This window comes from Nesoenas mayeri (genome assembly GCF_963082525.1).
Source record: "Nesoenas mayeri genome assembly, chromosome: 5".
Taxonomy (NCBI): Eukaryota; Metazoa; Chordata; class Aves; order Columbiformes; family Columbidae; genus Nesoenas; species Nesoenas mayeri.
In genome coordinates this window covers 68,081,367-68,107,850 of record NC_137548.1, presented here as the reverse complement: position 1 = coordinate 68,107,850, position 26,484 = coordinate 68,081,367, and the positions used below count along the sequence as shown (strand labels likewise).

The window sequence follows — 26,484 nt, the reverse complement described above, 5'->3', positions numbered from 1 at the left end:
CCCCAGCCATGGGGCATCACGTGGGGGACCCCCCGTGGGCACGAGGGAGCCGTCCCCCCATGGCAGCCATGGGGCGGCTGTGCCCCTATCCATCCCCTCAGTGCCACGCAAGTGTCCCCCCTTGTCCCCTCATGGGTGGGGATGGTGGTTGGACTCTGCAGGGGGGTGATGCTCGCGGTCTGCTGGCCCCGGTGTCACCGGCACGATGGGCTGCCCATAGGGCTGGGTGCCCCTTTGGTACCAGGGTGCCCATGGGGTTGTGTCCCCCTTGTCTAAGGTGGCTGTGGGGCCAGAGCAAAGCTGAAAGGTTTGGGGTTTGGAGGCACTGCTCCCCAAATCATCCAGAGCCGGGTGCCAAGAGGGTGCTGGCACGTGGGGGCCTGGGCTGTGGCACAGCCTGGGGCTGTGGGGCTGGGCCTCGCTTTGGGGGCACTGTGGTGGGTTTTTGGGGGGCTCGTGGCTGGCGCGGGAAAGCCGCGGGGAGGGCGGTGGCGGGATGGCGGCCATGCGGCACGGCAGTGGGGAGGAGCTGGCGGGAACCAGCCTGACCGGTTCGGTGCCAGCACCCCCAGTGCCGGGGGGCTCGGGCGGCCCCGCCGCCGGCACGTGGCCTGACTGAAGGTCACTGTCCCCAGGGCCACCCGCTTGCCGGGGTGAGCCGGCTCGGTGCCCTGCCGCAAAATATCCCTCTGCCAAAAAGCACGGCGGTGAGCCCTCGCCGCTCCGGCACACTGTGCCGCTGGCGACTGGTTTTCAGGTGCCCCAACTGAGTTGGTGGCACTGAGCAGTTTTGGTGGCACTGAGCGGTTTCGGTGGCACAGGAGGATCCCGGTGCCGCGCGGGAGCGGCCAGCGGTCCGGAAGGGCGAGCCGGAGCTGAGCTCACCGGGAAGGTGTCCCCTGGGCGCGGTGGTGACGCACAGCCCCGGCACACGGTGCCGGCGGGTTGGGACTCGGTGTGGTGATGGCACAGGTCTCACCAGGACGCCTCGTCCTCTGGGAGCGCAGCACTTGGCTCCTGGGGCACCTCACCTGGGGTAAGAGGGGAGCGAACCCCCAAATCTCAGGGCCTTGACGGGCAGGAGACCCGGGTGGGCTGTGCCAGGATCCGGCTGGGCTCTATCCCACCTCTGCCGATCCATAGCCGAGGATTTTTGGGGATGGGGGATGCTGGCACCCCCAGCCTGGAGGGTTCAGCCATCAGGTCAGCCCCAGGGGCTCTTCTACCATGGGCACCCCCAGACCTCGGGGGGTCTCCACACCTCCTAACCGTGCCACTCTCCTCCCTCAGACCCGCCCTGTGCCCCGCCGGTGCCGGGGGATGCCGGCATGCCGGTGCCCGCCGTGCCGCAGCGCCCTGCCCTGAGCCCAGTGCCGCAGCCCAGCCGCGCCATGGAGGAGCTGGCCGGCGGGGGGGCCGAGCCCTGGGCCGAGGGGCTGCACAACACCAACAACAACGCGTCCCCGGGGGGGTGGCCGGTTAACCGTGCTGGGCACCCCCTGGCACCTTTTGGTGGCCCCGGGGCTGAGCCCAGTTACCTGGGGCGGGTGGTGCTGGAGATCGTGGAGTCGGAGCGCACCTACGCCCGCGACCTGCGCAGCATCGTGGAGGTGAGCGCTGGGGGGACACCCCAGGGTGGGCTTTCCGGGGGCTGGTTGGTGGCACCGGTGCCAACCGCGGCTGCCGTGCAGGGTTACCTGGGCAAGATCATCGACGCGGAGGAGCCGGTGCTGCGGCCAGAGCAGGTCAGCGCGCTTTTCGGCAACATCGAGGACATCTACGAGCTCAGCAGGTGGGTGCTCCCGGTGCCGCCGGGAGTCACAGCCGCTGCCACCCTGTCCCACAGCTCCTATCACCCTGTCCCCTCTGTCCCCCTTAGCAATCTGCTGCAGAACCTGGAGAGCTGTGCCAGCGACCCCGTGGCCGTGGCTGTGTGCTTCGTCACGCGGGTAAGGGGGGGCATGGTGGGGGGATACTAGGGAGGCGCAGGGTGACACTAGGGGGGGCCACAGGGACCGTGCTGGGCTCTCACCTCACTCCCTCTTCTCGCAGAGCCAGGAATTTGCCATCTACACACAGTACTGCAACAACTACCCCAGGTGGGCAGGGGGGCACGGGTGGGCGTGGGACGGGCAGGGGACGGGCAGGGGGCTGAGCTGCTCTGTGCCCACAGCTCGGTGGCAGCGCTGGCCGAGTGCATGAGGAGCAAAGCCCAGGCGCGGTTCCTGCGCGAGTGCCAGGAGCGGCTGCGGCACGCGCTGCCCCTCGGCGCCTACCTGCTCAAGCCCGTTCAGAGGATCCTCAAGTACCACCTGCTGCTCCAGGTGAGCCGGCACACGCTGCGGGCACGTGGCACAGGCACCCGGCAAGGTACTGGCACCTGGTAGGGTCTGGGTGCCTGGCATGGCACAGGGATGTGGCAGGGTGTGATTTCAGGCAGCTGGTGTGGCACTGGCACCCGGCACAGTCTGGGCACCCTGTGTGGTGTGAGCTCACGGCACCATCACCCTTCCCTGGCACATCCCAGTCCCCCAGCATGGCGCACGCCTGGCACTGGCTGCCACATCTCCCCCGGCGCAGCCCTGACGCCGTGTCCTTTGCCGGCAGGAGATCGCCAAACACTTTGAGCGCAAGTCAGGGGATGACTACGAGGTGGTGCTGGAGGCCATCGACACCATGACTTGCGTCGCCTGGTACATCAACGACATGAAGCGCAAGCACGAGCACGCCATCCGGCAGCAGGTGGGTGGCACCGGCTGGCACTGGGTGGACACTGTGGTGGCAACAGGTGGCCTGATGCACCCACCTGTCCCCCGGGGACCCCACGCAGGAGATCCAGTCGCTGCTGCTGAGCTGGAAGGGGCCGGACCTGACCAGTTACGGGGAGCTGGTGCTGGAGGGCACCTTCCGCACACAGCGGGTGCGCCACGAGCGCACCGTCTTCCTCTTCGACAAGACCCTCCTCATCACCAAGCGCCGCGGCGACCACTATATCTACAAGAGCCACATCCCGGTGGGTGCTGGGGATGGGAGATCTGGGGGTGCTGGGGACCCAGGTGGTGCGGGGATGGGAATCCGGTGGGTGCTGGGGACAAGGTGCTGATGGCTGCTGGCTTCTCCCCGCAGTGCTCTTCGCTGATGCTGATCGAGAGCACGCGGGACTCGCTCTGCTTCAGCCTGGCTCACTACAAGCATGGCAAACAGCAGCACAGCCTGCAGGTAGGGGGATAACGGGGTTAGGGGGCACCCTAGGGACCCTTCTGCCCGACCCCACCGCCTTCCCTGTCCCCCATCCAGGCCAAGAGTGTGGAGGAGAAGCGCTTGTGGACCCACCACATCAAGCGGCTCATCCTGGAGAACCACCACGCCATCATCCCCCAAAAGGTGAGGGTGGGGGAACGGGCACGGTGCTGGCACGAGGGTCACCCCCACACGGCAAGGGGAGAGCGATTGCACCCCAACTTCACGCTCCGTCTCTCTCCACCCCAGGCCAAGGAAGCCATCCTGGAGATGGACTTGTTCTGTGAGTGCCACCAGCAGCTCGCGGTCCCCTCCCTGCCCTCGCCTGTCCCCTCCGTCCCCCAGCGTCACCCCCCGTGCCCGCAGACCCCCCGCGCCTGCCCCGCTGCAGCCCCGAGCACCTGAAGAAGAGCTGGTCCTCCCAGCCCTTGGGTGACAGCGCCGAGCCGCGCCAGGGCCGCCGCCAGTCTGGTGAGAGCCGCGTGTCCCCAGTGTCCCCATCACCACTGTCCCCTGGGGCAAAACCGTGGCAGGGTGGCACTGATGTCCACAGGGATGGTGGGTACGGGGTGCCAGCGCTGACAGGTGTCCCCTGTCCCCGCAGAGCCCTTCCAGCAGCGGGACCGTGCCGAGACGCTGCCAGACCGGCTGCACGGGCACGCGGGGCGCAGGCAGTCGGGTATGGACGGCAGTGGGGGCTGGGGATGGCTGGGGATGCTGGTGGAGCTGGGGATGGGCTGGGGGACATGGGGACAATGCCATCATCACCTGATCTGGATGCCAACCTTCTCCCCGCAGAGCCCGCCAAGCAGATCCTGAGGCAGCTGGGCGAGCAAGGTGAGCCGGCACGGCCACTGGTGCCAGGGGGGCAGGTGGAGGCGGAACAGGGGCTGGAGAGAGTGGAATTTTGGCTGCTGCCCCCACTAACCTCCATGTTTTGTTTCCTGGCTCGCAGGGCTCAAGGTAAAACTGGGGCACAGAGGGGTTTGGGTGCCCGGTGTCCCCCAGCCCTGTCACGCCGTTTGCTGGGGGGGACATGGGGCACTGAGCCCAGCGCTCCCCCTGTGAGCAGCACGCCGGCAGCGACGGGGCTCTCCTGGAAGTGGGGGAGCCCCCCCAGCACCCCAGAGCCTGGGCAGCAGCTGAGGGGATGGTGGAGGAGGAAGAGGAGGAGGAGGAGGAGGAAGAAGAAGAGGAGGCTTTGGGCAAGGGCTGCCAGGAGGAGCAGCCCAGGGACGTGCCAGTGGAACCCCAGGAGGAGCAGGTACCCCCTTCAGCCCCCTAAACCCCAGGGAGGGCACCCACTGCATAGTGCTACACGGGGCACCCCACATTGCTTTGGGGCACCTCGCATCATTCCCAGGGAACCCCACATGAACTCTGGGGCACCCATATTGTTCCCAGGGCACCCTACATCACTCCTGGGGTACACCACATCACTTTTGGGGCACCCCTTGTTGCTGCAAGATCTTCGGCTATGGGGGGTTCCTGCTGGAAGCAGCTGGGGGTCCCCCTACAGCCCGTGACCCCCACATTTTGCTCTCATGCAGACTGGGGGACACCTCCCGGCACCAGAGGGACCCAAGCGGCCGAGCAGCTGGGGGCCAGGGGGGACCTACGAGAAGGTCAGTGCGGCCCCACTGTCCCCCCAAGTGGGTCCCGAGGGACCCAGCACCCACCTGCAGGCTGGCAGCACCAGGGAGCACCCTGAGGGGCCAGGGGCACCCAAAACCCCGTCCCCAGCGGGGACCGGCAGGGAGAGGGAGCCAGAGCGCGTGGTGGCGGAGGATTCGCAGGGGCTGAGCAGTGAGGAGGAGGAGGAGGAGGAAGAAGATGGAGCTGCCGGCAGCATCCTGCCGCCCTCGGTGCTGGACCAGGCCAGCGTCATCGCCGAGCGCTTTGGGGGCAGCTTGTCCCGCCGCAGCAGCCTGGCGCTGGAGGGGCCGGGGGGGCGGCTGGCCAGCCGCAGCGGCAGCGTCCTCAGCCTGGACGGCGTCCCCCACGTCGACACCGCGGAGCCCGGGGGGTCCCGCAGCTCCGTCCCCTCGCCCGAGCCGCTGGCCGGAGCCCGCCGGGGATCGCTGCTCTCCAGCCGCGACCGGCTGCTCCTCGACAGGATCAAGAGCTACTACGGTCACGCCGAGCGCGGGGACGGCGGCTTCAGCGTCTGCCGCCGCGAGAGCCTCAGCTTCATCCCCAAGGGGCTGGTGCGAAGCTCCGTGTCCCGCCTCAACGGCCTCCCCCGGCCCCCGGTGAGCCCTGAGCCGCGCACCCAGCCGGCAGAGCCCGCGGCATCACCGCCGGAGCCCGCGGCGTCACCTGTGCTGGCACCGGAGGAGCCGTGCCGGGAAAACGGGGTGCAGCCCCCCGAGCCGCTGCTCATCCTGGAGGAGGACGACGTGGGGACTGCGGACGTGGGGACCACGGACGTGGGGACCGCGGACGAGGGGCCCCCCCCGCAGCTGCTGCTGACCCCCCCGCACCCCGGCACCAAGGTGTACCAGCTGGCGCGGCAATACAGCCTCCGCATCAAGAGCCACCGCGCCCGCACCCGCTGTGCCCTGCTGCAGCCGGATGAGGCGGGGGACCCGTGTCCCCGCACCCCTGCGCTGGCCCCGCCACAAAATGGGGGGCTGGTGGTGCCCCCCTCCCCAGCCGCTCCCCACAGCCCCTCCAGCCCCGAGCCTTTTGCCTGGCCCGACGTTCGGGAGCTTCGCGCCCGTTTCGGTGCCCCCCGGCCCCCTCCGGTGAGCCGCAGCCGCTCGGCGCCCGAGGGGCCGTGCCGGGGGGGGCGTCCGGCCGAAAAGGAACGTGGCGGTGGCCGGAGCCGCAGCGCCGAAGCCGGAGGGGGACCCAGCACCCCCAGTCCGGCACCGGCGCGACACGGCAGCGATGGGGCGCTGTGGGTGGCGGCCGAGGCGCCCCTGGGTCCCGGGCAGCGGGTGCTGGTGCTGGAGCGGTTACCGCCCCGCCCCGAGCCCCCCACTTACGTCCAGATCCGCTCGCCCACCACCCGGGAGAAGATCTGCTTGAAGGCGGTGGTGGAGCGCTGCAAAGCCTACCAGGCGTCCGAGGAATACCGGCGGCGCTGCCCCCAGCCCCCCGACACCCCCGAGCCCCCCGAGCAGCCCCCTCGCCACGGCCTCGTCAGGGACCTGCGGCAGAAATTCCAGACCCTGGACGCTGCCAGCTAGGGTGGGCGAGGAGGAGGAGGAGGAGTGTCCTGTGGACCCCCCCGGGGAGGAAGCACCCCCGGACCCCCAGTCTGCCCAGGAGAAGGGGCAGCACATGAAGCTCCAGCTTACCTAGAAAAAGGGGCAATGCATGGACCCCAAAATGTGCCAGGAGAAAGGGCACCCCCAGGAGAAGGGGCATCCTGGGGATTTGCAGCCTACCTGGAAAAAGGGGCACCCCATGGACCCCAAAACTTGCCAGGAGAAGGGGCACGCCGTGGACCCCCAGCTCACCCAGGAGGAAAGCTCTGTGGATCTCCAACCTACCTGGAAGGAGGGGCACCCCGTGGACGCCCCAACTAGCCCAGGAGAAGGGGCTCCCCCAGGAGAAGGAGCACCCTGGGGACTTTCAACTTACCTGGAATAAGGGGGCACCCCATAGTCCCCCAGGCTGCTCGGGAGAAGGGGCACCCTGTGAACCCCCAACCTACACAGGAGGGCACCCTGGGGACCCCCAACTTGCCCAGGAGCACCCCCAGCTCACCCAGAAGGAGCACCCTGTGGACTTCCAAACTACCTGGAAAAAGGGGGCACCCCCTGGACCCCCAAGCTGCTTGGGAGAAGGAGCACCCTGGGGATCCCAAATCTGACCAGGAAAAGGGGCACCCTGGGGCCCTCAACTTACCTGGAAGCGGGGCCCCCCCACGGCCCCCCAGCCCACAGGGGCACCCCGCACGCCCCCCGGTGCCCAGCACTGCGCCCACCTCGCTTTCACATCTTTATTAGAAAAAAACCCCAAACTGAACCAAAAGTTCCTCTCTGGTCGCCCGCGCTCCCCCTGGCCGTGGGGTGCAGGGGGGGCCCGGGGAGGCGGGTGCGGGCGAGGGGGGGTGGGACGGCGCTCTTTGGTTGGTGCCCGCAGGGGCTGGGGGTGCCCCCTCTGCACCCACACGCTGTGGGGGGGTTATGGCTTTGGGGGGGCACCCACAGCAGCCCCCTAGGTGGGTGCTGGGGGGGGACATGCACGCGTGGGGGGCATGCACACCCGTGGCTGTGCGTGCGGAGGGGGGGTGCACCTGCATGCGGGACACGCGTGTGCACGTATGCGTGTGGGGGGACACGTATGTGGGTGGGGTCACACGTGTGCATGGGGCCGCTGCACCCCCCCACGCGTGGAGGCACCCTGGGTGCACACCCCCCTCGCACACGCGTGTGCACACGGGGACATCCGTGTTCACCTCCGCAGAGGCGTGTGCCTACCCTGAAGCATGGAAAAGGATGTATATATATAAATACAAATATATATATATACACACTCGTGTGCACACGGGCATGGGTCCGACGTACAGAGGGTGCACACACACCTATACCTGCCACTGTATGTACACACAGGTGTGCACCCACGATTCCGTGTGCCCACACAGCACCTGCCCCTATAGATCCAGCTGTCCCTATGGACGCGCACACGCGGGTCCCTCCGCACACGTGGCCGCGGACACCACCGGTGTGACGGGTCCCCCACCTCGGTGGGGGTTATTTCTTTTTTGGGAAGAAGCTGAACCGTTTCTCCTTGTCCTTGCGGGGCAGGAGGGGCTCCGGGGGGGCCGAGGGCGGCAGCGGGAGGCTCTGCGCCTTCCCCCACCCGCTCTGGCACTCGGTTATTGCCGCGCTCAGCCCCTGCAGCCAGGCCTGCAGCTCCTCCTGCGGGGACAGGGACGGGCTCAGGGGGGCTCCCATGGTACCCCCGTCACCTTCCCGGCCACCCTGTCCCTCCTGGGTGATAACAGCTGCCCCACAACTTCCCCAGCCACCCTGTGTGCCACCAGGCACTATGGGTCATCCTGTGTCCCCACTGCGCATCTTTGGCCACCCCCATGTCCCCTGGGTACCACCAGAGTTCCCTGGGGACCACCAGCCACCCTCTGTCCCCCTGCACATCCCTGGCCAACCCCCATGTTCCCTGGGCATCACCAGCCACCCTGCATCTCCTTGGGCAGCACTTGTCCCCTCTGTGTCCCCCTGGGCATCTCTGGCCACCTCGTGTCCCCACTGGCCACCCTGTGTCCCCCTGGGCACTGTTAGTCCCCTCTGTATCCCCTATGAACCACCAGCCACCCTCTGTTCCCTTGGGCACCGCTGGCCACCCTCTGTCCTCCTGGGCATCGCCCTGGGTTCCCCTGTCCCCGCCCTGGGCATCTCCAGCACTGCCGTGTCCCCTCTGGGCACCACTTGTCCCCTCCATCCCCTGGGCATCTCCAGCACTGCTGTGTCCCCCCTGGGCACTGCTTGTCCGCTCTGCGTCCCCCTGGGCATCTCTAGCCAACCCATGTCCCCACTGACCACCCTATGTCCTCTGGTCACCACCAGCCACCCTCTGTCCCCCTGGGCAGCACCCTGGGTTCCCATGGTCCCTCCTGTCCCCTTGGCATCTCCAGCCCTGCCATGTCGCCTCCTGGACGCCACTGTTCCCGTCATGTCCCCCTGGGGCATCCCTCACCTCATCCTTGCCATGGAAGAGCCACTCGCTGCCATTGCTGAGCCTGGGGACAGAGCGCAGGTGCCACTGAGGCGCGTGCCACCCCGTGCCACATCACCCGGTGCTGCGCTGTGACCTCACCTGAGCTTGAAGACGTGCTTCTTCTTCTTGTAGCCCAGGGCCACCTCGCACAGCGCGTCCCGCAGCCCCAGGGGCTCCTCGCCGTGGCACGGCAGCCCCAGCGCCCGGCTCTTGGCGTCCTTGAAGAAGGCGAGCTGGCCGCCGCGCAGGACGCAGTACCGCGTGCTCCAGGACCTGCCACCAACGCAGTGGCCCCGTCACCCTCGTGCGTCCCCCATGCCGCTGCCGCTGCCGTCACAGTGCCTACCGGTTGGACGCCCGTTTGGTGGCCGCCTCCAGGTCGTGCTTGCGGCCCAGGTAGCCCTCGAGCTGGACGCCGCAGGAACGGGCCGGCAGCGTGGCCGGCTCCTCCGGCTCCTCCCGCGGCGGCCGTGGTGACACCAGTTCCTCATCGCCCAACGTCTGCGCCGGCTGCCGCAAAGCAACAGCCGTGTTACGCCCCGGTGTCACCGCCCGAAGCCACATCCTGGGGTCCCGTCCCTTCCCCACATGTGGATGTGTCCCCAGCTGGTGGCCTGGCGGTGGGCATCAGCAAGGGGTGGGTCACCCCCAGCGCTCGGTGACAGTGACCCCACCAGAGGCACCATAGGGGAGGTGGGGCGACTGTCCCCTCCTCCTGCAGCCAGGGATGTCCCCAGCCCCCTGCAGCCGTGTCTGCTGCACCATGCGGAGCTCCTGCCGAGAGGGACAGGAGGAGGGACACTGTCCCTGGCAGCTGGGAGGTGACTATGTCCCCGAGCAGGCAGGCAGAGAAGGATTGTGTCCCCAAGCAGGTGAAAGTGGCTGTGTTCCCGAGCAGGCAGAAATGGACCCTGTCCACAAGAAGCCAGAAGATGCCCATGTCCCCACGCAGGCAGTTGGACAAAGTCCCCAAGGAGCCAGAAGATGCTCATGTCCCCAGGCAGGCAGATGGGGACCCTGTCCCCAAGGAGCCAGAAGATGCCCACATCCCCAAGCAGGCAGAGTTGGACCATGTTCCCAAGGAGCCAGAAAACGCCTGTGTCCCCAAGCAGGCAGAAATGATCTTGTCCCTGATTAGGTACTCGGAGCTCCTGTCCCCAGGCAGGTGAAAGTGATCTTGTCCCCAAGGAGCCAGAAGACGCTCGTGTCCCCAAGCAGGTAGAAGAGGCAGAAGGGGTTCCTGTCCCCAAGCAGGCAGAGCAGGCAGGGGTAGCAGGGTGGCAGCAAGCACAAGGTGGCAGACACGTGGGGTGACAATACCCCGAGAGTGATGATGCCCCACAGGGTGATAACGTCCCACAGGATGACGATGTCTTGCAGGATGATGATGCCACATAGACTGATGTCTCTTGGGGTGATGATGCCTTGCAGGATGACAATCCCATAGGGAGACAATGTCCCGACGGTGACAATGCCTTGTGGGGTGACAATGCCTCATACAGTGTTGATGTCTCTTGGGGTGACAATGTCCCAAGGGTGATGATGCTTTGTAGGGTGCTGATACCCCACACAGTGACGACGCCTCTTGGGGTGATGATGCCCCAAGGGCTACATGCGGTGGGGCTGATGTGGCCACCAGCCAGGAGCACACTTGCCACGTGCCCATGGGCAGCTCTGCCCGGTGTCCCCTCCATATGGGGACAGAGCTGTCCCTGCTCCTCGGACTGGGCGCTTGGGGAGCCCGGTGCCACATGGCCAGGGCCACACCATGTCCCCATGGTGTCTCCTGGGCCACATGCCTCCTTGTTGACAGCAGAGGATGATGGCAGAGATCTGCCTGCCCGGGGACTGACGCTCCAGCTCTGGCTGCCACCTCAACCCGGAGTCACCCGCACACCCACGGGTGCCAGCCCAGTGGTAGGGAACAGGGGTGCTCGAGCTGCCCCAGGGACACCCCACGGACACCCCGTGAGCGGAGGTGAGGGGGAAGGTGCAGCACCTGTGTGCCCGCCCGGCCTTTTTTGGGGTCATTCAGCATTTATTCAACTCAAGGCAAGGAACACGGCGGGGGGATGTGGGAGGTGTCGGCATGCGTGGTCACGGTGACGGAGGCTGCAGGACATGCAGGGTGATGCTTTTTGTTTGTTTGTTTTTGGTTTTTTTTGCTGCTGGGGAAGGAGAAAGCTAAACTCGAGAACTGACCGGCTCTGGTCCATCGGTGGTGAGCAGAGAGGTGTCCTGTGTGCTCGTGTCCTTCTTTTCTTCCTCCTCCTCCTCAGACCTGCGGCAGGGAGGCAGCCGGCTCAGTGTCCCCAGCAGAGCGTGGTACCCCCAAAATCCCTGTTCCAGCGCCTGCAGTCCCCCCAGAGATGAAAGCCCCAGCGTGGCAGGGCTCAACCTTCATCTCTGCCCTTTCCCTGCATCAATTTAATACTCTGAAAAGGCAAAATGCTAAAAATCCCCTTAATTCTTTGAGAGTAGGGATGCTGGAAATGGCACCTGGGTGCCACAAGCTGCCACTGCCCAAGATGTCACCGCAAGTGCCTGGGGACGGCACCGACGTCTCTTACCCAGCACCAGTGTCTCTTACCCGGCCTCCAGCTCCCCATCCAGGTCCAGGCGGTAGTCGGGACCCTCGGTGTGTGTCACCCTGTCCCCTGCCAGCCCCTCACGCAGCGACCGCCCGTCCAGGAGCTCCAGCTGCCAGGGAAGCAGACAAAGGCATTAGTGGCAAGGACACAGGGTGGGGAAACTGAGGCAGAGGTGAGTGGGGACCAGCCGTGCCCTATCCTGAGCCTTCCTCACCGTTGTCAGCTTCCTCAGGGCGGCGATGCGCTCCTCCCAAGTGGCCGAGGACTTCTCGAAAGCCTCGTGCCGCTTGAGCAGCTTCTCCACCGCATCCACCGTCTGCCCGTAGTCGGTGCTGGCCAGGTAGGGCTCCTGCGCCATCAGCCACGACTCGGCCACCGAGGCGTCCCGGGAGAACTGGCACACCTCCAGCACTGTGGGCAGGGACAGCCAGCGCTCAGGTCCCTGTCACCACCCTCCCGGCCGAACCGCGGTCCCCTCCGGCACCACCCGCACACTCACGCAGCCGCAGCTGGTCCCAGCGCTGCTCCCACGTCTCCATCATGGCTTTCCTCTTCTCCATCAGCTCCATCAGCTTTGCCTTGATCTGTGAGGGGACATCGTCATGAGGTGGCCCTGGTGGCACCGTCTCTGTCCTCCCCAGTCCCCAGCTGCTCTCACCTCGGGCGAGTCCTGGTGCTTGCGCTGCAGCAGCTTCTTGCCCAGTTCGATGCAGGTGCTGAAGTTCTTGCTGCGAGCATCCACCTCGGCTCGGATGCCCTGATGGTACTTCATGAGCAGCTCCACCGAGGAGACATCCCTGGGACAGAGAGGTGACGGCGTCAGCAGCGGCATCAGCAATGGGTCCCAGGAACGAGTTGCCTGCCGGGCGCCCCCGTACCTGGGTTTCTCCTGCGTCTCGATCTGCCGGACGGTGCTCTCCATCCAGGAGAGCAGGTCCCGCGCCATGCCGAAGAAGCGATGTTTGTCGGCCGTGTCCACCAGCCGGGCCCGGCGCCCGCTGCACGCCTCCAGCAGCTCCCGCAGGGCTCGCGCCACCTCCTGCTCCTGCTCCTGGATCCCGGCCGCCTTCTCCCCAGCGTAGGCGGTTTGCAGCCGCGCTGCCGTCTCCCGAAACTGCTGCACCTGCCCAGAGAACGTGGAGGATGATGAGTGATGGTGGTGACAGCACCCGGCATCCCGCCGGCTCTGGGGTACTGAGCATCCCTCCGGCAGCGGGGTGAAGCTTCACCTGCGTCTCCAGCAGCTGGAGGTCCCGCTCGAAGGCGCTGTGCATGCGGTGAAAAGCCTCCACCGTGCCGGCGTCTTCGCCCAGGTCCTGGGGCAGCTCCTGGCGGCGGGTGGCGATGAGGGCCAGGAGCTCAGCACCGTCGTAGAAATACTTGTGGAGGTCGTAGGAGGCAGCGAGGAGCTGCATGCGGGTGTCGATGAGCTCCAGTAGGTCTGCCCAGCTCTCGTTCAGCCCATCCTTCCACTCAGCCATGGTGGCCGCCTCGGTGTGCCCCGCGTCAATGAGGTCCTCGATGGCCAAATTCACCCGGTCCACGCGCTCCTGCCCCACGCTGCCCGTCTCCCGTGCAAACTCACGGAATTTCTCCCTCAGGAGCTGCGGAGGGCGAGAGTAAAGTCAAATTTTCCCCCGCAAAGCCACACACCAGCACCACCGCACCCCCCCCGGCACCCTCACCGTGACATGGTCCAGGTCCTGCCCCATCTCCTGGGAGGAGGCGACCACGTCGCGCTCGGCGATCCATTGCTCCAGGTCTTCCACCTCCCGCTTCAGCTGGAAGAGGTGGGACATGTTCTCCAGGCGCCGGCGCCGCTCCTCGGCCGCCTCCTTCAGCCCCGCGTAGTGCTTGTCCACCTGGCCCTGCAGCCGGATGATCTGCTCCCTGCGCGGCCCCGGCACACAGACACCCCAGTTCTCACCCAGGAAAAGGTGCGCCCGACCCGCCCGTGGTGCCAACTGGGGTTTGTTTTTTTGGGAACTGCTCTGTGCTCCTCGTGTCTCTCTGCCACCACCTCCCTGATGCAGCCAGGGCGGCCAAAGCCACCGGAGCTGCAGCTGAACCACCCACCCACCCTGGTGCTGAGGGCACGGGGCTGCCCCCAGGGACAAGGGACACACGGTGGTGACACCTACCCCTCAGGGTGACCTGCGGAGAGCATTTGCTGAGCCCTCCCCGCCAGCTCCTTGATGGTTTGGCCGTAGTCCTCGATGGCCCGCTGCTGCCGCACGTGCCTCTTCAGCATCACCAAACCGCTCTCCTCGTCCTGCGCCAGGGGAGGTGCAGAGTGGAAATTAGGGAAAAACGTTTCTTCCCCAAAGGGCTGTGGGGCATTGGAACAGGCTGCCCAGGGCAGTGCTGGAGTCACCAGCCCTGGTGGGTTGGACAGACGGACATGAGGTTCTCAGGGACATGGGGCAGTGCCAGGGTGGGGGAACGGTTGCACTCAATGATCTTGAGGGTCTTTTCCAACCCAAATGGATGGCACAGCATGGGGTGCAGTGGCATGGCATGTAATGACGCAACATGGCACGGGATGGATGGTGTGTTATAGCAGGGCACGACGTGGTACAGGACGATTAACAGCACAGTATGGCACAGCCCAGGTTGACACAGGATGTCCCAGCACAGCATGACATGGCACAGAGCCCCCCCCAAGACCCAGAGGCACCCTCCAGAGCCACCCCTCACCTTCGGCTTCTCCTCGGCTCCCATGAACAGCTCCTGCTCGCTGACCCACGCCTCGGCCTCGCCGGCATCCTGGTAATACTGCTGGGCCTCTCTGGCGTCCTGCAGGCGCCGGTGCCGGGCGGCCGCCTCCTCCCGCAGCGTCTCCCACAGCCCCCGCAGCTCCCGCACTCGTGCCTCCAGCTCCGGCCTCGGCTCGGCCCCGCTCGCCGCCGCCTCGCCACGGCTCAGCACCTCGGCCAGGCGGGGGGCATGGCCCCCCAGCTCCTTCTGCAGCGTCTGCCGGTGGGGCGGGTGTCACGGCGGGGTCACCCATGGGGTGGGTGGCCCCAAAGGGGCTATTTAGGGTGGTGGGTGCCAACGCTGCACCCAGACTCACCTCGTTCCTCTTGGCCAGGCGCTGCACGCTCGGGAGGTCGGTGCCGTGCTCCGTCGACCACGCCAGGGGCAGCCGCTCCTGCACCCACATCTGCAGGAGAGAGCACCCGCTGAGCACCACGCAGCACCCGTGGGTGCCCCTGGACGCTGCTACGGCAGGACACTCACCGTCTCATCCTCCAGATCCCGCCCCAGCTGGTAGATGGCCCTGGTGGTCTCCAGCTCCTTCCTCCTCCTCTCCAGCGGCTCCAGCAGGTCGAGGAAGCGCTGCCGGAGCCTCTGCTCCTGCCCAGCCGTGTCCGGCACGTCCCCCGTGCGGGGAGGTCCCGGCCACCCCAGCTCCTCCAGCTCCTTCAGCCGTGCTCGCACTTGCTCTTCCAGTCTCTGGTGGGGGAGAGCCACGTTAGCCAGGGGACAGAACCGAGCTGGGGATCCCTAAGTCGCCAGCCAGCACCATTTGGGGACACAACCGGCACCTCAGACCTCCCAGCCCCAAAGAAAGAGCAGTGCACCCCTATCCAAAGGAAATGGTGAGGTGCCACCACCCACCGTTAGCCTCTTCAGCAGCAGGTTGGTGGCTGTGAGGTCCTTGGCCAGCTCGGTGGCACGCAGCTCCTCCTCGGCGCGCCCCAGCCAGCTCTCCAGCTCCGCGGAGCTCTGGGCGTACAGCGCCGAGCGGTGAGCCTCGAGGAGCCGCCGGCCCTTCTCCTCGGCGGCGCTGCACAGCCCGTCCCACCGGCCCCGCAGCTCCGCCAGCCGCCGCGCCACCACCTCGCCGTACTGCGGCTTGCGGCCCGCCAGCTCCTTCCCCTCCTGCCGGCAACAACAAAGACATCGTTGGCCACCACAGCGTGGCTCCATGCCAGCATGGGGACCTATTGACCACCCAGCAAGGCTTCCAGGCAGTGGTGTTGGTACCCACCATCTCGATCTTCTCCAGCCAGCTCTGGTTGGGTTCCAGTTCGGCCATGAACGCCTGGTGCTTCTGCCACTTGCCGTGGAGGCCACGACCTTCACCATAGGAGGTGTCCTGTGCCGTCAGCATCTTCTCCTCCACCCAGGCGTCGAGCTGTGGGCAAGGGGTGTCAGGGCTCGGCTCAGGGGGGCACCCCCGGTGCCACCATCCGTGCTGCATCCTTACCTCCCGGCAGCTCTGCAGGAAGGTCTGCAGCTCATGGTTGTCCTGCAGCAAGCCTGCTGCCTCCTCCGCCTTCGCTGTGACATCCCTGTGCCTGGTGAGGTGACCAGAGATGGGCAGCATCAGCTCTGCTGCCTGCACGCTGCCCACACGCTGCCTGCACGCTGCCCGCCGGCACGTCACCAGACTCACCGCTCCTGGAGAGCCTGGCACTTCTCAGTGATCTTCTCAGAGAAGATGTTCCCCTCGGCCACCAGCTTGGTGCCGCTGGCCACCACCTCAGGGACCTTCTCAGCGCTGCACTCCAGGCTGGTGCGGAAGTCCTGGAAGCGGCGCAGGGCAGCCGCCGAGCCCTCCAGCGACGCCGGCAGCTCCAAGTGTGCCAGCGTGTACTCCTGCGGGGTCACACCGAGAGATCAGCACCTTGTTGGGTCACCCGAGACCCAGTGACTCCCACTCTGAGCACCCACCTGGTTGGCGAGGAGGATCTCCGCCTGCTTGGCGTCGCGGAGGAACTCCTGGAAGCCGCGGCACTGGACAAGGAAGCCATGCCGGGCGTCCGCCATCCTGGCCAGCGCGGCCCAGCCGGCCTCCACGCCACGCAGCCGCTGCCGCAGCCCCTCGTACTCCGGGTCCTGCTGCTCCCCCAACACCCGCTCCCCCGTCTCCACCAAGGCGGTGAAGGCGGCTGTGTGCTCCTCTGCGTCCTGCCGGGCAGCCTCGTGCCGCCGCAGCATCTCCTCCGCCTCAGCCAAAGACGCCGGCACCTCATCGGTGAGCGCCACGGCTTTCTGAGCACCGAAGAGCCATGCTTGGAAGTCATCCAGGTCCTGGAGGAAGCGCCGGAGCTGCCCGGCTTCCCCCAGTGAGGCCGCCCGCTCACCCAGGGCCCCTTGCAGCTCTTCCCAGGCGGTCGCTGCCGCCACCAGCCGCTCAGTCACCTCCCCGGCCACCTCGGGCCGTTCCTGCGCCAGGAGCTCAGCCTGGGAGCGCATGGTGGCCAGGCGGTCCTCAGCGACCGCCAGCTCCCGCTCGATTCCATAGAGCTTGCGTTGGGTGGCCAGGACACCGGCCAGGTCCCGACCTAGTTCGGCAGTGGCCTCGACCACCCGGGTTTTGCTCTGCAGCCATTGCCGCGTCTCCTCGCTCTCCAGGCGGTAGTTGAGCAGACGCAGAGCAGAGCCCACCGCCCGGCGACGCTCGGCTGCCAGCTCCCTGAACCGGTCCCACCTGCGGGGCAGAGAGGGGTGACACGGCCAGTGGGGACCCAGGTGTCGCCCATCGCCCTGGTGTCACCCAGCACCGTACCTCTGGTTCAGCTGCTCCTGGCACTGCCGGACCTGGGGGCTGCGGGGGTGCCCACTGGCCAGCAGCCCCTCGGCTGCCTGGTTGACGGCAGCGATCTGGGTAGCCACAGTGGCCATCTCCTGCTCCAGCCCATCCAACCTGTGGGGACAGCGGGGCTGAGAACGGGCGGCAACTCACAACACGGATGGCAGCACCACCACCGCCAGAGCCCCACCTGTGCTGCGCCACGTCCAGGTCCTCCAGCGCCTGCGGGACCTCCCGCTGCCCCAGCCACGTCTCCTTGGCCCCCATCCAGAGGTGACAAGCATCGCTCTCCCCAAAGACAGTGTAGAGGTCAAGGGCATCCTGCAGCTGGCGGCCCCGCCGCTCGGCCATGGCGGCCGCCTCGGCGTGCAGCTCCCGCAGGGCCGCCAGCCGGCTCTGCGCCTCGGGGCCGGCCCGCAGCTCCGGTGGGAAACCCTCGGCTTGCTGGGCCAGCGCATCCAGCTGCTCCCGAGCCGCCGCCAGCTCCTCCAGCAGCTCCTGGTGCTGCCGCAGCAGGACACGGGTGCGGGACTCGTCCTGCCCCAGCTCCTCGGCGCCCGCCCGCCGCCGAGCGTCCCGCAGCCCCTCCGCCAGCTCCTCCGCCTCCACCTGGAACTGGAAGAAGCCTTGGGCCTGGCTTAAGCCGCGCCGGCGGAACGCCGCCAGCTCCTCCAGCTGCGCCCACAGCGCCCGCACCGCGGCCCCCCGCTCCCGCAGCCCCCTGGCCGCCGGGCCCCCCACGGCCGCCAGCCCCTCGCCCGCCGCCAGCGCCCGCTCCAGCCGCCCGCCCCGGCTCCGCAGCTCGGCTTCGAAGGCGGCGTGGCGGCGCTGGAGCTGCAGCACGCCCGGCAGGTCCTTCCCGAAGTCCAAGGCGGAGTAAAGCTGCTCCTGCTCCTTGATCCAAGCCTCCGCCTCGTCCAGCTCCCACAGGCAGGTCCAGAGGGAGCGGGACTGCTCCAGCAGGGCTCTTCTCCGGGCTGCCAGCGCCTGCAGCTCCCGCCGGCACAGCTCCAGGTGGCTCACGCGGTCACGGATGATTTTGGGGTCGCAGGGACGGTAGCCTGGCCAGGGAGCAGGGTGGGCACCCATCAGCAGGGTGGTCATGGAATCATAGAATCATTTTGGTTGGAAGAGACCCTCAGGATCATTGAGTCCAACCATAACCTCACTCTAGCACTAAACCATGCCCCTAAGAACCCCATCTAAACACCTTTTAAACACCTGCACCGCCATGACTCCACCACTGTGCTGGGCAGCCGGTTCCAATGCCTGACAGCCCTTTCTGGGAAGAATTTTTTCCTAATATCCAATCTAAACTTCCCCTGGAGCAACTCAAGGCCATTTCCTTTTCTCCTATCTCTTGCTACTTGAGAGAAGAGACCGACAACCCCCTGGCTCCAGCCTCCTTTCAGGTAGTTGTAGACAGCGACAAGGTCTCCCCTCAGTCTCCTTTTGGTCACCCATCGGGAGGGTGTCCCGGCCACCCCCCCGTACACCTACCCTCAGCATCAGCGAAGCGGAGGGCGGCAGCGCTGATGGCTCGTGTCTTCTCTGCCTGCAAGGCCATGTCGCGCTCCAGCAGCCGGTGGGTCTGCAGCAGCTCCTCTGCCTCCAGAAGGTGCTTCCCGGATTCGGGAGACTCCAGCTGCACCTGTGGGACAGCCCCGGCTGTCACCCACTGCCACCCAAAAGCCACCACCAGCACCCCATCTGCCTCCCACCACCACCCTGCCGGGTGGGACCAAGGCAACCCCACCCATGGTGGCACCCGACGCTCACCTTGACCTCATCCATCCAGTCGATGCAGTAGAGCATCTCCTGGAAGAGGTGCTGCAGGACGAGGTTCATCTCCAGGCGCTGGCGCCGGGCGGCCAGAAGCTCCAGGAGCTGCTCCCAGAGCCGCAGGATGTTCTCCTTGCGCCTGGTGATGCGTTGGATGTCGTGGTAACCCTCCACCTCCAGCTCCCTGGCCACCGCCTCGATGGCTTGCACCCGCTCCTTGTAGGCGGCCGTGTCCGTCTCGATGGCCTCATGCTTCTTCTTGGCCGCCTCCACTGCCGGCATGTCCTGGCCAAAGTTGTCCTGCAACCGGCACAAAGCTTGTGGTGAGGCTCTGGTGGAGCATCCCGGTCCCCGGGGCGGGTGTCCCCAGCCTGACCTGGGCCACCAAGCGCTGGTTCTCGCTCAGCCAGGCCTCCCGCATGGCGGCCTTGCGGTCGAAGCGCCGTGCCAGCTGCTCCAGCTTCTCCTGCCGGATCAGCTCGTTGCGCAGCGCCAGCTCCCGCTCGTGCTCTGCTTTCTCCAGCTGCTCCCAGGCCTGGGGAAAGGCAGCACCAGACAGGGGTGACATCTGTGTCCCTTCTACCCACCTGCATCTTGTTCTGCTGGTGAACCCAAATGTTGCCCATGGGCAGGGGACTGTGGCTGGAGGAACCCAACCTGCCCTGGGATGGACCTGACCGGCTCCAGGATGGACTCAAACTGCCTTCAGAGATGGACCCAGCCTGCCCTAGGACCCATCCCAGGACAGATCAAACATGTCCCAGGGACAGACTCAACCTGCCCTCAGGAGATGGACCTAACTTGTTCTAGAACAGATCCAATCTGTTCTGAGATGGATGGACCCAAACTGCCCCAGGAGACAGACCTGAGTTGTTCTAGAACAGACCAAATCTGCTCCAAGATGGACTAAACTACCCCAGGATGGATCCAAAATGTCCCCAGGAGATGGACAAAACTACTTGTAGAACAAACCAAAACTGCTCTTAGATGGACCTAAATTGCCCCAAGAGATGGACCTGAGCTGCCCCAGGACTATCTGGGGAGCAAAACTCCTGGAGATACCAGGAGAAGAGCTGCCCCCAGGTCACTGGGTGCCACGGGTGCAGCCACATGTCCCCACAATCCACGAGGGTGCTGTGATGATGGGCCCCGTACCCGGTTGATGTCGGAGACCAGACGTCCCTCATTCGGGGTGTAGACGCGCTGGTTGTTGGCTCGCATCCGCGACTGGATGGTGAAGAGCAGCACCTCCAGGTTCCCCTTCTCCTGAAACCTGCCCCAAAGAGACAGACCTCAGCCCTGGGGGGGCACCCATGGGTGCTCAGCACCACCACACAGGTACGGTGACACTTACTTGGGTGGCTTCTCCACAGTGCGGTAGGTGCTGAAGGCCTGGAGCTGGTGCTGCACCCCGGCCAGCGAGTTGGCGAAGCTGCGGCTGTTGAGGGAGACGATGGTCTGCTCGATCCAGGTGAGCAGGTCGGACGCCAGACCCCCGTAGCCGTCGATCATCCTCTCTGTCTCCTTGGCGTGTTCGATGACCTGCAGCGGGGCCAGCAGTGAGCACCGTGTGCCGGCACCTCGGCAGGACCCTCCGGACACCCCAGTGCCATCGCTTACCTTGCCCAGGCGCCTGCCCTCCACCTCCAGCACCTTCATCTTGGAGAAGTAGTGGTAGAAAGCCACCACGTAGGTGATGATGGACTTTTCATCGGGGTTCTCCGTGAACACATCTGCCCAGCGTGAACAAGAGGTGTCAGTCCTGACCTGGCCTCTGTGTCACCCCGCTGACATCGGGTCACCACGGCCTCATGAGGTTCCCCCTTGCTGCCACCCAGACACACTTCCACGGGGTGGAAACCTCCTGGTCCCTCCACAGCTCCTGGACATGTCCCAGGACGCAATGGGGAAACTGAGGCAGGAGGGTGGGCAGCGGCAGCCTCACCTTCAGGGTCGAGGAGCGGGGTGATGCCCAGGTGCCGCTCGGCCACGCTGAACGCGTGCTCCAGGTTGTGGCGGGCATTGGATTTGGTCAGGTTTTGGAAGTCAACCAGCTCGGGCCTGGGGACAGAGGGTGCGGGATGGTGGTGACACACCTGTGGGACATCCCCCGGTGCCACCACCACCCCGGTGCCCACTGCAGTGCCACCTACCTGTGCCTGTGGATGAGGGCGTTGAAAGCCAGCCCGTCCTTCCAGCTCGAGGTGAAGTTGGTGACGTTCACGTGGGGGTACCTGCGATGGGGACAGGGTGTCACCGTCAGTCTCTGGGGACCCTGGGGACCTGGTGGGGTGCGGGTCCCACCACCTACCCTGCTGTCTTCATCTGGCACCAGAGCAGCAGCGCATCTCTGGCGGAGCGCGTCTCCCGGCCCTCCTGCGTCTCCACGATGATGTCCTGGATCTGGGGACACAAGGACAGCGCAGGGTCAAGGCAGAACACCCACGGAGGAGGGAAGGAGCCACGGGGTGCTGAGCTGAGGGGTGGCCCACACCTACCTGGAAGCGGAGAATGATGGTCCAGATGAGGCCAAGGACAAGGCGGTGGTTGCCGTCCACGATGTCGTGGGACCCCATGTTCTCCAGGTGCACCCGCTGCTCCTTCAGGAACTGCAGCGCCTTGTCCACGTTCTCCAGGCAGTGGATCCGCATCCGGCCCTTGGTGGGCTTGGGCTGGAGCATGGCAGCGCTCAGCACCCTTCCCTCCACCCTGGGCACCCCCACCCCTGCCCAGGGACACCCCTGCTGCCACCCAGCCCTGCTGGAGCCTCAATCAGTGCCAAGGTCAACCACCGTGGTGAAGCACCAGAGCTGGTGGGACATGGTATGGTGTAGTGGGACATGGCATGGCATGACATGGTGGGGCATGGCATGGTGGGACACAACATGGCGTGATGGGACATGGCATGATGTGGGTCCCCGTGTACCCAGCTGGATGGAAGTCCTACCAGAAGCTCTCCTGACAGCACTTCCAGCAGCTTGATGAGCACCCGGCCATCTCGAAGGTCCATGTAGAGGTCTGAGATGCGGCAGGTGACACGAGCCAAGTGCGAGTTCACCCACTTGGTGAAGGTTTTCTTCTGCACGGCCTCTCGCTCGTCTGCAATGAGAGCGGGCACGGTGACACCAGGCGGCGCGGACAAGCTGGGAAGACTGAGGGGACCCAAGACCCATCCCCGACCTGCCAGAGCTTTGATGCGGGAGCGCTCGAAGAGCCGCGCTGAGCTGTTGTCGTTGTCCAGCTCATCGTCGGAGGCGTCCCAGCGCACGTTGATGCGGCTGTACTGCTGCTGCAGCTCCAGCTGCTCGTAGTCGTTGGCCGAGGTCATGGTCCCGGCGTCCCCCGGCCGGGTGGCCGTCGGCTACCAGCGAGAGGCCCCTGGAGAAGAGCCATGGGACCGTGGGCACCGGCATCGCCGCCGCGGTGGCTTCACCGGGGATTTGTGGCTCAGAGCTGCCGGTTAAGCGGCTCAGAGGGATTTAGCGTCACCCAGGTGTTGGGGGGCACCTGGGTGCTGCACGCAGGGGAGTCATCCCGCCACGGAGCCTGTGCCACGCTGAGTGTCCCCACCCAGGTTGCCTGGGTGTGTCCCGCCCCGGCTGCCCACCCTGCACCCCCAGCCATGTCCCCAGGGGTGTCCCCCCCACCCTGGGTGTCCCCCCAACATTTGGGTGCCCCGGAGGCTGCGGGAGCAGCTCACACCCACCCTGACGCCTGCGCCATGGAGGGGCTTCAGCGGCACCCGTGGCAGAAAGCGGGTGACAGCTGCCGGCGGGGGGGGCACCCGCCCCCGGGGACATTTGAGACACAGATAGGACATGGCTGGTATCTAAAAATGCCTGTGAGCAGCTGGCGGAGGCCGGGCTGGGCAGGAGGAGGCTGCGGGGGCCCCTGAGGGGTGCGGGAAGCCGGGCTGGGGCTCCCCAAAACCAGCACCCCTGCCGGGAACCCCACCGGCACCCCCAAGCTGCCAGGAGCTGTGGGGAACCCCAGGCACCCCCAAACCCCACGTGTCCCCAGGAGCTGTGACAGCCCAGGGCCACCCGGTCCCCAGGGTCCTCCAGCAGCTGGCGGAGCTTTATCAGGGCTGGCAGGGCTGGGGTGCGCCCTGGTGCTGCACCCTAATCGCGGCCACGCAGGCAGGGCCGTGGCGGGGGAGGCGCTCGCACGCAGGAGCGTGCCAGAGCGTGCAAGGACACCAAGGAGCGTGCAAAAGGATACACACATGAGCAAGAACATGTAGGAGTGTGCCAGAGCATGCCAGAGAGTGCATATGTTTGTGAGCAACGATGTGCAGGAGCGTGCAAAGGGGTGCACGTGTGAGCAAGGACGTGTGGGAGTGTGCTGGAGCACGCACATGCGAGCAAGGAGCATGCAAGAGTATCCCAGAGAGTGCAAGAGCATGCATGCACGAGCAAGGACATGCAGGAGAGTGTCAGAGCATGCACACGCAAGCACGGACATGCAGGAGTGTGTCAGAGCATGCAAGAGTGTGCATGCACGAGCAAGGACATGCAGGAGTGCATAATAGCATGCACGTGAGCAAGGACATGGAAGAGCATGCAGGATGCACATGCAAGCAAGGACATGTAGGAGCACGCCAGAGTGTGCAAGAGCATGCATGCATGAGCAAGGACATGCAGGAGTGTGTCAAACCATGCACATGCGAGCAAGAACATGCAGGAGTGTGTCAAACCATGCACATGCGAGCAAGAACATGCAGGAGTGTGCAGAGCATGTAAAAGCACACACATGCAAACAAGGACATGCAGGAGCATGCATGTGCGATCAAGGACATGCAAATCCATGCAAGTGCGTGAAGAAGGCAGACGAGAGTGTGCAAGGCCACGCAAGTGTGAGCAGGAGTGTGCAGGAGCGGGGCCACAGCCCTCCATGCTCCAGCTCTGTGCTGCTGCCAGTCGGCACAGCCGGCACCGGGGTCCCCCTCCCATGCCCCAGCAAACCCCCTGGGGAAGCCCAGTTTGGGGACCCCCCCACCCCAACAGCACAGGAGCTGCAGCCGGTTCGCTCAGGCGACCTTGGCCCTGGCGGAGCCATCTCCACAGAACCACAACAGCAGGGCCATGGCTGCGAGCATCCGAGGAGATGGAGCTGAAGGGCCCAAGGGAGCCGCTAACGTGTATTTTGAGCCCGGGCGCTCACCGACCCTTTAAATCTCCCTCTGCCGCACTAGCGCCTTCCAAACAGCCCCGTCTGGCAGAGCCACGCTGCCACCAGCACCTGACACCCGGGGGGTGTCATTGCTCCCGCTCGGCGGCAGGAATGCCGGGAGAGCCGGGGTGCCAGCCCCACCACGAGCATCCTGCGGCCGGGGCCAGGGCAGCGTCGCCTCCCCGGCCGGCGGCTCAGCGCCGTGAATCAGCACTTCCCGGTGAGGGGCTGGCACTGTGCCGCTGCCAAGGTCCCCCCGCCGGGCCTGGGGGACGTCTCCTCTGCACCCCGAGGGCGGCTGGGGCGGTGGTTTGGCTCCCGTGGCACCCTCAAGCCGCTTCCCCAGCTCAGCCCTCGCCACTGCAGCGTGCTGCCAAAACACCAACATGAGACCTCATCGAGGTCCCCCGAAACACCCCCAAGTAGCTGCCCCATTACCTCCTCCAGAAAACTGGTGGGTCCCTGGGGCACTCGTTGCCCGGCATCGCCCCAGCTCCTTCATTTTGCCAATTAACGCTTTTATTTTGCATCCCTACCAAACCAGCGGTCGGCCACACTCCTGGTGCAGCCCCAGAGCTGTTGGGAAGGGGCAGGAGCTGGGGGGCATCCCCGCAGCCCCCCAACAGCCACCTGCCTCCCAGGCGCATGGCCAGGGCTGGGAGCAGATGGTCCCGCTCGGCACAGCACAGCACGGCACGGCATGGCACAGCTCCTCCGGCCGGCAACGTCCCGCTCTGGCCGGGGCTCCCCGGCCACACTCGCATCCAGCGGGCAAAGGTTTGGGTTTCCCCAGGGCCGGAGTCGGTGCGGATGCCAGCCATGCCGGGACTGTCCCATGTCACCTAACCCAGTGGTGACACACACACGTGCTGACACTCCACAGACATTTTTTGGCTATAAATAGGCCTCCCCTGCACATGGCGAGGGCTGAGCCCCCACTCCCTTCTTAGGAGCTGCCCCCCTTGCACCTCCTCGCCTACCCCAAAATCACCAGCCAGGGCCCTAAAACCACTCAGTAGCTGCAAAATACTCTTTGGGGGTCACACCGACACTCACGGGGGTCGCAGGGGTCTCCTTTGCTTGCCACCCCCTCAAATGCTCCTCATTGGCTTAATCCAGTGAAGCAAAGGGTGCTACAATGCCCTGACTCCTGGAACTGGAGATTTGCAAAAGCAAAAGTCGCCCTGAAATAGGAGCTGGGAAATCAGCCCTGGGTGGCCCCCGGTTTACTGGGGTGGGGGCATGAGTTTCCCTGTCCCAACACCCCCCCGTGAGCATCCTGCTGTCGCCGCACCGGGACAAGGGGGCCAAGGGCACAGCGGCCAGAAAACTCTTCCCAGTAACTCCAGTTGCTAAAAACTGGTGGTGGAAGTGGGTTCGGTGACATGCCCCACTGAGACCCACATCAGCTCTGGAGCCGGCTCACCCACCATGCCACCATGTCCCACTGGCACATGTTTGGCGGTGCCAGGAGTGCCCAGGACCAGTGTGGATACCGCGCTCAGGGTTGCCCCCCCCCGGGGAAAGTGTCCCCAGGGTGTCCCCAGAAAGTCACCGCCACTCGCCCGCCCCGTCTGTCCCGGCAGCGGTGCGTCCCCCACGGGGACAGCAGTCCCGGGGGACACGGGGTGACATCGCCCCTCCGCCGCGGAGGGAAACGGGGGTGCCGAGCCCCCCCGGAGCGGCTCCAAACTTTGCCCGGTGCTCGCAGCCCCCCGGGACCGTGCCCGGTGCCGCACCCCAAACCCGGTGTCCCCGGGGCGAGCGGCGCGTCCCGGCGCCCCCGCTTCCCCCCGGGGCGCGACGCCTCCCGGTGCCCTCCGGTCCCTTCCCCATCCCCGGAGGCGGCGCATCCCGGTCCCCGCCGGCGGCGCCCGCGGCGGCCGCGGTTCTCACCTGCACGGGGCGGCGGGCGGACGAGCGGCGGCGGGCCCGGGGCCGGAGCCGGGACCGGAGCGGGGCGGGGGGAGCGGAGCCGCCCTACACCGCGATATAAATAACATTATCTGGGCGCGCAGGGACATTCCTGCCCGGGGCCAGCGGCGCTGCCCGGCCCAGATAGCCCCGCTCCCCCCGGGAGGGCCGGGCGGAGGCGGGCGGGGACGGGCCGCCCGCCCCGCAATGCAGCACAGCGGCCCCCCCCGGCCGCCGCCGCCACCGGCACCGGCACCTGCCGGGCGCGGAGCGGCGCAGCGCCCCGCTGCCACGGGGGGGCTCCCGGCTGGCCCCGCTGGCCCCCCAGCCGGCTCCCGGTAACCCCGGCTGGCCCCCCAGCAGCCCCCGGTAACCTCGGCCAGCCCCCGCTGGCCCCCAGCTTGCCCAGGATGCGCCTCAGCTGGCTCTGGGGTTCCTCCAACTAGTCCCATGCGCCCCCCAGCCTGCCTCGCGTGTCCCCCACTAGCCTTGGGTGTCCCCAGCTCCCCCCGAGTACCCCCGGCTAGTCCTCAGCACTCATGGCTATCCCAG

At 66.2% G+C, this 26,484-nt stretch overlaps 2 protein-coding genes across 7 annotated transcripts; one reads left to right on the top strand and one right to left on the bottom strand.

The window, feature by feature from the left end:
• Positions 1–496: 496 nt before the first annotated feature.
• Positions 497–6,434, top strand: PLEKHG3 (pleckstrin homology and RhoGEF domain containing G3; the record flags this gene model as incomplete). Its single annotated transcript, XM_080345326.1, has 16 exons — positions 497–551; positions 1,291–1,610; positions 1,692–1,792; positions 1,880–1,949; positions 2,053–2,099; positions 2,174–2,324; positions 2,608–2,742; positions 2,831–3,013; positions 3,127–3,219; positions 3,298–3,384; positions 3,490–3,523; positions 3,607–3,711; positions 3,845–3,919; positions 4,039–4,077; positions 4,196–4,203; positions 4,791–6,434. The coding sequence occupies 16 exons, from the start codon at positions 497–499 to the stop codon at positions 6,432–6,434; spliced, it is 3,147 nt and encodes a 1,048-aa protein (XP_080201452.1).
• An 823-nt stretch (positions 6,435–7,257) lies between these two features.
• On the bottom strand, positions 7,258–26,045 carry SPTB (spectrin beta, erythrocytic). 6 transcript variants are annotated; one of them, XM_080344880.1, is made up of 37 exons: positions 25,915–26,045; positions 22,027–22,224; positions 21,794–21,945; positions 21,345–21,518; positions 21,158–21,249; positions 21,000–21,080; positions 20,792–20,907; positions 20,467–20,579; positions 20,201–20,388; positions 20,002–20,119; positions 19,223–19,381; positions 18,844–19,146; positions 18,565–18,715; positions 17,255–18,125; positions 17,041–17,178; positions 16,203–16,962; positions 15,925–16,127; positions 15,736–15,826; positions 15,517–15,663; positions 15,144–15,407; positions 14,763–14,978; positions 14,596–14,685; positions 14,220–14,495; positions 13,664–13,794; positions 13,208–13,412; positions 12,752–13,126; positions 12,401–12,645; positions 12,181–12,319; positions 12,022–12,106; positions 11,737–11,933; positions 11,522–11,631; positions 11,134–11,212; positions 10,252–10,406; positions 9,278–9,441; positions 9,031–9,204; positions 8,911–8,953; positions 7,946–8,114 (listed from the first exon to the last, which is right to left on the bottom strand). In XM_080344880.1, exons 2-37 carry the CDS (start codon positions 22,172–22,174, stop codon positions 8,084–8,086), a joined length of 6,984 nt encoding a protein of 2,327 aa, XP_080201006.1. In that variant the 5' UTR covers positions 22,175–22,224; positions 25,915–26,045; the 3' UTR covers positions 7,946–8,083. The 6 variants fall into 6 exon arrangements, with proteins under 6 accessions (XP_080201005.1, XP_080201004.1, XP_080201007.1 ...); XM_080344879.1 differs by lacking the exon at positions 8,911–8,953 and having other exon boundaries at positions 7,258–8,114; positions 25,919–25,937; XM_080344878.1 differs by lacking the exon at positions 8,911–8,953 and having other exon boundaries at positions 7,259–8,114.
• Positions 26,046–26,484: the final 439 nt, after the last annotated feature.